The following is a 9318-nucleotide window of genomic DNA, read 5'->3' as shown; positions in this document are numbered from 1 at the left end:
CCATCCCATCCCATCCCATCCCATCCCATATCCCCTATCTGCTCCCCATCTGCTCCTGGGGTACCAGAACCCTCAAATTCCTGCTCCAAAATAAAATGAAGCTTAATTCAAGCTGCTCTTTGCAGCCGCTCGGCTCCGGGGGCGAGCGTTTTGCTTTATCGGCTGGCCGGGGCGGCGAGAGTTTTGCTTTATCGGCTGCCTGAGTCAATCAAATAAAAGATTTCAGGTCTCCTTCCAAGCGATGCATTAGTCACCCATTAGCTACCTCCAGCCCCTATTTCAAAAGCGTTAGAAAAGCTCATTAAGACGCAATTGCAGGTACTTAAAATTTGCCTGAGTTTTAAAAATATTCATTTTTGAAACGAAGCAATGCCAGGAGGTTTTTCCAGGCGCTGGAAATAAAGGGGTGCGAGAGGTTTGGCTGCTGGAGGAGCCATTTCTCCTAGGAAAATTGGCTTTTCCAGCTGTGAAAACCAAGCTCAGCGGCTGCTGTGGCTCTTCCATCACCTTCATAAGGGTGTGAAAGCTAGGGACAACTCGGGGACTCACCAGGGACTTCTCCTCCTGCCGCAGCCACTGGTAGTCCTCCACCATCTGCTTCTGCTGCTTGTCCAGGACCTGCTGCATCTTCAGCCTCTCCATCTCCCACAGCTTCTGCGCCTCCTCCTTGCTGCTGGGACGGAGGAAATCTTCCTCCTGGGGTGCAGAGATGGGGGGATCAGGAGATGGAGTCCCCCCTGATTTGGGCATGGGATCCATAGCCCCTCTCCATGCATGCAAACCATGCACCAGATCCCAACAGCTCTGGATTTGGGGAGCATTTGGGTTTCTAAATTCTCCATCACCGCATCCCAGCTTTTTCTATGGGCATCATGCACAGGGAGCAGCTCATTTCAGGATGCACCCCAACACCCGGCTCTGATTTCGGGGCTAAAGTGACCAAGCTCAGGCTGCAAACCACCGCTGGCATTTCAGGTGGCAGCATCAAGAGTGAGGAGCCAACCCAAAGCCCCGAGGAGCAGTAGCCACCCATCCCCTACTCAATTTTGGGGACACCGTGACAGTTCCCCATTCACCAACGTGCCTTCACTGGGATGTACGTGCAACCATGCATAAGTGGGGGGCTGGAGACACCCCCAACCCTTCATGGGCTCCATCCCTCCTGCACCCTGGACATGATTTGGCCTTTCCACAATTGGGTAGGGAGCAACATTGAGCTGAAAGCAGCGGAGGCAGCAGCACAGAGCAGAGCATGGTACTTTCCGTGAGGTCCCCAGCATCCCTGGGATAAGCATCCCTGGGATAAGCATCCCCAAGCATTTCAGGGCCTGGGATGTCGTCTGGATGCCGTGGGGATGTGGGAATCCCTCTTACCCTCATGCTGTGACGCTTGAAGACGTTGTGGCGGTTGAGCGGTGGGGTGTGCAGGGAGTTGGCCGGAGACTGGTACTCGATGGGGCTGGTGAGCGTGGGCGAGCTGGCACACAGACCCTCGGGTACCTGCGGGTGGGTGGGCAAGGGAGGGGAGCGGGCAGCGGGGCGGCACGGGCACAAAAACAAGGCCATGGGGGGTTAGTGCAGACAGACGGACGGACAGACGGAGCAGACAACGCAAGTGAGGGCAGCTTTCACAGCAGGAGCATCCTCTGCCCTCACACCTATTGCTTTCTACAACTTAGAGACCTTATCCCCTCTGCAGCTCCTGAAAGGAGGGGGTAGCGAGGGGAGGTCGGGCTGTGCTCCCCAGGAACAAGCAATGGGATGAGAGGAAATGGCCTGAAGTTGTGCCAGGGGAGGGTGAGGTTGGATCTGAGGGGAAATTTCCTCCCCAAAGGGTTCTCAGGGCCTGGCAGGGGCTGCCCAGGGCAGTGGTGGAGTCCCCATCCCTGCAGGGGTTCAATGTGGCACTTGGGGACGTGGTTTAGTGGCCATGGTGGGGTTGGATTGAGGTTGGACTTGATGTTGCAGGGACCAGCGCAGGTCCCTGCAGAGGAATTGACCTGTGCTCTTTCTCATAAGGCAGCCAAAAATCAGCCCAGAGAGCAGTGAACCTCCCCTCCTTCCCCAAGCAGTGCCGTGTCCTGATGGCAAGGTGTTGGGAAGACACTGGGTGGTGGCATGGGGCACCCTGAAAGCCATGAGCCCCCAGGGGGTCGAGCTCCAGACAGGGCTTTTTGGCATTGACCCCATTGCTCAGGTCCCCATGGGATGCTCTGGGTGTGCATCCTTACCTGGAACTGCAGCTTGGGAGCCAGGAGGTTACTCTGGGGTGGTGGCTTGTACCTGGGTCTGCTGGGCTGTGGGGAGAGAGAAAAGCACAGTGGGGTGGGGACAAACTCAGGGAGGTCCCAATTCTGCAGCACTCATCAGTGGAGCAAGGTGGGGAGATGAACCTGCCCTCTTCTCACCTTCGGAGGTGGGTCCTGGAAGGACGGTGGCTCCATGATTCTGGGAGGCCGGTGGCGGTTGTTCCTCTCCTTCTCTTTGGCCAGGTCCTTCTCCATCAGGTAAATGTCACTGCAAGGAGAGACGGAGGGTGACAGTCCCAGGAGGGGGCTTTGGTACATCTGCATGGCCCAGAGTGTGGGGATGGATGGGCCATGGAGGACACCAGGGAGCAAGGAGGGGTGGGAAGAAAGGAAAAGGACTGGGAGGACACAGCATGGTCCTGGTTGGCCGCACCATCAAATCCCAGACTGATTTGAATGGGAAGGAACCCTAAAGCCCCCCCAGTCCAACCCCCATGGGCAGGGACACCTCCACCAGCCCAGGCTGCTCCAAGCTCCGTCCACCCTGGCCTTGGGCACTGCCAGGGAGGGGGCACCCACAGCTTCTCTGGGCAACCTGGGCCTCACCAAAGCATCGCCATGGCTGATACACCACAGATGGCCCCATAGGATGTGGGATCAGGACTCCCCTGCAAGACCCCTCCATGGGAAGCGAAGCATCCCCGTTTCAGCCCAGGCACCACCACCCCCCATGGTCTCAGATGGTCTCAAACAGTCTTAAATGGTCTCAGATGGTCCTCTGAGTTCAGACTTGGCCAGCAAACTCCAGTCCCAAAACCCTGCATGGCTTCATTTTGCTCCTTCATCCCCTTGCCCACCCCACCATCACAGGCCCCCCAAGCCCATCATGGGTTCCCCGTCTCCCCACTCACCTCAAGCTGCAAACCAAGTCCTTGAACTTGGGCCTCTCACTGGGGTCATAGTCCCAGCAGCGCGTCATGAGGGTGTAGAGGACGGGTGGGCAGAGCTCGGGCTTGGGCAGGCGGTCGCCCCGCTCCAGCACCCCGATCACGTCCTTGTTCTCCAGCCAGAAGAAGGGCTGCTTGCCATAGCTCAGGATCTCCCACATGCAGACGGCTGAGGGAGCAACGTCAGCCACCTCAACTGGTGCTGGAGGTGGGGGACCAGCCCCTTGCTGGGGTTTTTGGGGACATGGTGGCAGCTGTGTGACACCAGGTCACTTGGCTGCCCAGCCTTTCTGGTCTTTGGGCGGAAAACACAAAGGAAAGGGGTTCCTGCTCTCCCTGGGAGCTGCAAGGAGTCCAGCTCCTGGTTACTGGTGGCCACGAGGATGTTAGGGATGGACAGATGAGCTCCAGAGGCCATGGGGATGGGCTGATGGGCAGGGAGATGGGTATTTGCAGGGGGTAGAGTTTAACTAAGCCCCCGACCATCTTGAATTCATGGGAGGAGAAGAAAGCACTCAATGATGGTTGAACTGCAAGAAGCTCTGCGCCAGGAGCCCTTTCCTCAAGGGTAACCCATCTCCGGAGCAGGATTTGTCTCCATGCATTAAGACAGTGACATAGGAGGGGGACACAATGACCAGGACCCTGCTCTGTCCCCATCCCAGCACGCACCGAACATCCAGACATCGCTGGCTGTCGTGAAGCGTCGGAAGTTGATGGACTCGGGCGACATCCACTTGATGGGGAGACGGGTGATGGATGCTGGAGGGAGAGAGGAGATGGTGGCCATGGTCATGGCAAGGGGGATGGACCAGATCTCACCATGGTCTCTGCTCCAGCCTCTTCCCACCACCTCATCCTGCTGTTTTGGGGACCCCCTTACCTTTATAGTACTCCTCGTCCTCGATGTACCTGGAGAGCCCGAAGTCGCCCAACTTCACGCACTCCGGGTTGGCCACCAGGATGTTCCTGACTGCAATATCCCTGCAAGGAGAGAGACCCTTGGCTGGCGAGAAGGGGTGGAGAAGGAGACACAACCAGTTGCACGCAGGGTCTCCAGCAAAGGATGCTCTGTCCTCTCCTGCCCATCCTGGCCTTCCCTTGCTTCTCCTATCATCCTGCCCTGCTCCTTCTCCCTCCTGCCCTACCTGTGCACACAGTTGATGGCCTCCAGGTAGGCCAGGGCTTTGCTGATCTGCAGGGCGTAGAGGATGAGCGTGGGCACGGCGAGGCAGAGCTTGTTCTGCTCCAGGTATTGCCCCAGCTGCAATGGGACGAGAGAGGGGGGCTCAGGAAGGGTGGCAGGGAGGACAGGATGGGCTCCAGGGGTTGGATCTCGCTCACCTCTCCATAGGGATAGAGCTCCATGATGATCCAGGTGGGCTCCTCTTCTGCGATGCCAATGAGCTTCACAATGTGGGGGTGGTCCAGCTTCTTCATCAGCACTGGGGGGAGGACACCACATCAGACACCTTGCAATGGTGGGGTCCCCCCTTCCAGGAACCCAAACCCCCATCCTGGGGTGTAGGGGCAGGTCTCTGGCATCAAGCCGGGGACAGGGCAGGAGGAATTGGTGGGTGCCCCCTCCCTGGCAGTGCCCAAGGCCAGGTTGGACGGGGCTTGGAGCAGCCTGGGCTGGTGGAGGTATCCCCTGTCCTATATCATAAGGACAATTTGTCCCCAAGTAGGGACCACAAGATGCCAGGGCTGGGTTCTGTCTCTAACACCTCACCATTGCAGACACCACCAGGCCCCCCATATCTGTCTCTTGTGCCCCCAAAATGCAGCAGGACCCACTTGGCGTACCTGCTTCACTCAGGAACTTGTCCTTGTTCTCGGGGCTGCAGTCTTTCTTGCAGGTCTTCACCGCCACGTTCACCTGCTCCCCATTCTGCGAGGAGGAGGAGGGATGTGGGCTGCTTCATCCCACTCCCTCCCAGCCACGGAGGAGGCAGGGAGAGGGCAGGATGCTCACCGGGGTGGTGTAGATCCCCTCGTAGACCTCTCCAAAGAAGCCTTCTCCGAGGATCCTGCCCAACGTGATGTCCTCCCGGGAGATCCCGTAGTGCTGGGCTGTATAGACAGGGAAGCAGGGCAGGGGTGGCAGCGCCAGCATGGGGGAAGCTGCCTGTACCCCTGCCCAAATCATGGGCAAAGCCCCCATCAGGAGGTGTTGGCCATCCCTGCATCCCAACCCTTCTCCATCATCATTCGTTTAATGGTGGACAGGCTATGGTTGGACTCCATGACCTTAAAGGTCTTTTCCAACCTAATGATGCTGTGATTCTGTGGTCACCCCCTTGGCGAGGACCCCTAGGTCCTGCCCCATTGCACATGGGGTCATCTCAGCTCCTTGAGACCGTCTGGGAGGTAAGGTGGGCAGCGCAGGCAGGACCTTGCTCCCAGTTTTGAGGAGATGGGATGGGAAATTGGGGTGAGCAGGGCTTGGTTGGGGTGCTGGGAGATAGAAGGCACCCAAGTGGGGGTGGCACCTACCTCCAGACCTTGGTCTTGAAGACTCGTCAGGGATTTCAGCATAAATATCAGAGTCTAGGGCAAGAAGGAGGTTGTGGGTAGGGGTTCAGGGGGGTTCCTTGTGGCATGGGGAGAATTTGGGATGCCTGGGACTGCCCCGGGATGCTTGGCTGCATCTCACTCCCAACCAGGTAAAGGGTTGGGGGTGTCCAGCTCCACCAGGCCCCCAAATTCCCATTTGTGGGCTCATGGGAAGGGATGGAGAAGCAGCAAACCATCTCACCCACACTCACGCTGTCCGACAACGTGGACTGCCGCTCCTCCAGGTGCCTGTGAGGTGGGAGCAGGTGGGGGTCAGGGAGCGGATTTGGGATGGGGGACTCAGGATGGGGTCCCAGCCCCAACCCAGGACCAGGATCTACTCACAGAGCCGGGATCTGCGGGAGGCTGATCCTCTTCTCCCGCTCTGCAGAGAGGAGAGCACATGGTCATTTCCCCCCACCAGAGCTTGATGGGTGTTGGGACCCCCCCAAAATGCCTCCACCATATGTGCAATGAGTTTGGTGGGTCTGAGCTGCGCTCACTCCAAAGCCATGGGTGATGCCATGGCCACGGAGGGAGCCAAGAAGGGACCAAGGGAGGATGTGGAGGGTGTCCCTGTGGGGTTGGTGCCCCCCAAGGCACTCACCTCTCCTGGGGAAGATGATGAGGGAGGTTTCCAAGTCCCCTTGCAGCCGGCAGTAGCCATCGATGAGGTCGGCCATGTTCTCCGCCTCGGCCAGAGAAGCTGTCTTGATGGCCAGAGACTGGGAGAGACAGCGGGCACATGAGGGAGACACACAGGTGAGTCCAATTGGGGGTGTCCCCCAACTTCTCTCCACCTTGGGGTACCTCGGTGACCACCTCCCTGCTCTGCAGCACATCCCAGTTTCACCAGTATCACTCTTCCCAGGACATCCCTGGCCCCAAAATCACCCTCAGGCAGGGGGTGACCCTTTGTGAGGGGTGGACAGCTTGGACGTGCCCTGGTTTTGGGGACATGACTGGAGCCAGAAGCTCTCTTGGAGACATCCATCAAATCCTACCTGACCCATAGGGATGTGATGCCACCCCACGGCACTGGGGGATTCTCCCATCCCATCCCACCCACACCCTCCTCAGCACTCAAGGCACCCCCTTCCCAAATGCCTCCTCACCTGGGGGGTGCCGTTGAGCCCCAGCTGCAGCACAGCCCGGCCCTCCTCCACACTGGAGCACTTGATGGACTTGATGTGCTTGAATTCGGCCAAGCACGTGGGCTGGGGGGAGAGGCAGAGCCCCGGCGTTGGCTTAAATCCCCAATTTAGGAGCAGTCACCTCTGCAGCACCCCAACCAGCACCCAACACTCCCACCTCATACCTTGGCCTCCTTGCTCGTCATCTGCCGGATGCCCTTGGGTCCGATGACCAGGTCCACTGTGATGTTCCACCCTTGCTGGGGAGGAACAGAAGGAGGAAGCAAATTTGGGGAGAGGATGTACCCCTAGAACTACATTTGCCCCCCAAACCTGCTGCAATGTGTGAGACACCCTGGGAAAAGTCACCTTCCCCAAAGGACTCAGGGAGGGGATGGTTCGGAGAGGGGATGGTGCTGGGGGATGGTGATGGTGGATGGTGAAGAGCCACAAGGATGGTGAGGGCTCTGGAGAACAAGCCTGATGAGGAGCGGCTGAGGGAACTGGGCTTGTTTAGCCTGGAGAAGAGAAGGCTGAGGGGAGACCTCAGCACCACCTCCAACTGCCTCAAGGGAGGTTGGAGAGAGGTGGGTGCTGGTCTCTTCTCCCAGGTGATGGGGGATAGAACAAGGGGAAACGGCACCAAGCTGTGCCAAGGGAGGTTCAGGTTAGAGCTAAGGAGGAAGTTCTTTCCTGAGAGGGTCATCAGAAGCTGGCACAGGCTGCCCAGGGAGGTGGTGGAGTCACCATCCCTGGATGTGTTTAAAGAGCGGGTAGATGAGGTACTTAAGGATATGGTTTAGGGGGTAGACAGGAACAGTTGGACGTGATGATCTCGGAGGTCTTTGCTAACCAAGCGATTCTGTGTGATTCTGTGTGTGTGTGTGATGGTGATGGTGATGGTGATGGTGAATGGTGATGGTGGATGGTGATAGTGAATGGTGATGGTGGATGGTGATGGTGGATGGTGGTGGTGGATGGTGGTGGTGGTGGATGTGATGATCTCGGAGGTCTTTGCTAACCAAGCGATTCTGTGTGATTCTGTGTGTGTGTGTGATGGTGATGGTGATGGTGATGGTGAATGGTGATGGTGGATGGTGATAGTGAATGGTGATGGTGGATGGTGGTGGTGGATGGTGGTGGTGGATGGTGGTCGTGGATCTCATAATCTCATCTCATAATCTCATATCTCATGTCATCTCGTCCCGTCCCGTCCCATCCCATCCCATCCCATCTCACCCCTTCTCACCCCATCCCATCTCAATCCCATCCCACCCCATCCCATCTCACTCCATCCCATCTCACCCCATCCCATCCCATCTCACCCCATCCCATCTCAATCCCATCCCACCCCATCCCATCTCAATCCCATCTCACCTTATTCCCATCCATCCCATCCCATCTAATTTCACTCACGATGAGCTCACAGCGGTAGCTCTCCTGGTCGATGTTGGCGAAGGTGGCGAGGGTATGGAGAAACTTGAGGATGCACTCCTCCTCCCGCAGCAGCGCATACTGCTGGAAGGTCTGCTGGATCATCTTCCGGAACTGCTTGGGCTGTGGGCACAGAGGCCAAAAGCCACGCTGACCACATGCTGGCCACGCAGCAGGGACGTGGGGTATTGAGGGTGTGAGATGCTCACAGGTACATGCATGCACATGGACACACACAGACACACACATGTGCAAACACCTTCACACGTGTGGGTGGACACACCTGTACACACAAATCCACCTGTGCACACTCACGCGCCTTGCACCCAGAGCTACCTGCCCGTGCCTGCCCCTCACCTTCAGGTTCTCCTGCATCTGGCTGGGGAAGAAGAGGTCCAGGCCCACCTCCTTCCTGCAGAGCAGAGACCCCCGCTCATGTTAATGGCCCTGTGGGGACCCCCACCCCTGCAGATCAGCACCAGGGCTGAGAAAAGTGGGTGCTGAGGGGCAAGGAGGGGGCTTCTTTCTCCAAAGGGTCCCATCTCTCCATCCTTGTGCTCTCCCCATCAGCAGGGACCACAGCTGTGGGGGCATGAGGAGGTTTGGGAGGATGAGGAGGTGCAGAGGGATGAGGAGGTGCAGGAGGATGAGGAGATACAGGGGATGAGGAGGTGCAGGGGATGAGGAGGTGCAGGGGGATGAGGAGGTGCAGGGGGATGAGGAGGTGCAGGAAGATGAAGAGGTGCAGGGGGATGAGGAGGTGGAGGAGGATGAGGAGATGCAGGGGATGAGGAGACGTGGGAGGTTGAGGAGGTGCGGGGAGATGAGGAGGTGTGGGAGGATAAGGAGGTGCAGGAGGATGAGGAGATGCAGGGGATGAGGAGGTGCAGGGGGATGAGGAGGTGCAGGGGGATGATGAGGTGCAGGGGGATAAGGAGGTGCAGGGGATGAGGAGGGGCAGGGGGGTGAGGAGATGCAGGAGGATGAGGGGAGGCAGGG

General features: G+C 58.0%; 1 protein-coding gene across 1 annotated transcript in view; it reads right to left on the bottom strand.

The window, feature by feature from the left end:
- Positions 1 to 549: 549 nt before the first annotated feature.
- The window catches only part of PTK2B (protein tyrosine kinase 2 beta), a gene marked incomplete at its 3' end in the record, with an annotated part of 12339 nt that continues 3570 nt past the window's right edge, over positions 550 to 9318 (bottom strand). Inside the window, exons 6-24 of the mRNA XM_010185054.1 lie at positions 8677 to 8731; positions 8302 to 8442; positions 7071 to 7145; positions 6868 to 6969; positions 6360 to 6477; positions 6098 to 6137; positions 5955 to 6001; positions 5693 to 5746; positions 5172 to 5269; positions 5003 to 5087; positions 4541 to 4641; positions 4345 to 4460; positions 4080 to 4180; positions 3869 to 3958; positions 3161 to 3365; positions 2409 to 2517; positions 2232 to 2297; positions 1375 to 1500; positions 550 to 696 (exon numbers count right to left, since the gene is read on the bottom strand). Coding sequence (XP_010183356.1) covers positions 550 to 696; positions 1375 to 1500; positions 2232 to 2297; positions 2409 to 2517; positions 3161 to 3365; positions 3869 to 3958; positions 4080 to 4180; positions 4345 to 4460; positions 4541 to 4641; positions 5003 to 5087; positions 5172 to 5269; positions 5693 to 5746; positions 5955 to 6001; positions 6098 to 6137; positions 6360 to 6477; positions 6868 to 6969; positions 7071 to 7145; positions 8302 to 8442; positions 8677 to 8731 — 1876 coding nt within the window. The remainder of the gene's footprint in view (positions 697 to 1374; positions 1501 to 2231; positions 2298 to 2408; positions 2518 to 3160; positions 3366 to 3868; positions 3959 to 4079; positions 4181 to 4344; positions 4461 to 4540; positions 4642 to 5002; positions 5088 to 5171; positions 5270 to 5692; positions 5747 to 5954; positions 6002 to 6097; positions 6138 to 6359; positions 6478 to 6867; positions 6970 to 7070; positions 7146 to 8301; positions 8443 to 8676; positions 8732 to 9318) is intronic.

Source organism: Mesitornis unicolor, unplaced genomic scaffold (assembly GCF_000695765.1).
Source record: "Mesitornis unicolor isolate BGI_N332 unplaced genomic scaffold, ASM69576v1 scaffold8255, whole genome shotgun sequence".
In the NCBI taxonomy this organism is placed as follows: Eukaryota; Metazoa; Chordata; class Aves; order Mesitornithiformes; family Mesitornithidae; genus Mesitornis; species Mesitornis unicolor.
This window is presented reverse-complemented; position numbering and strand designations above follow the sequence as displayed.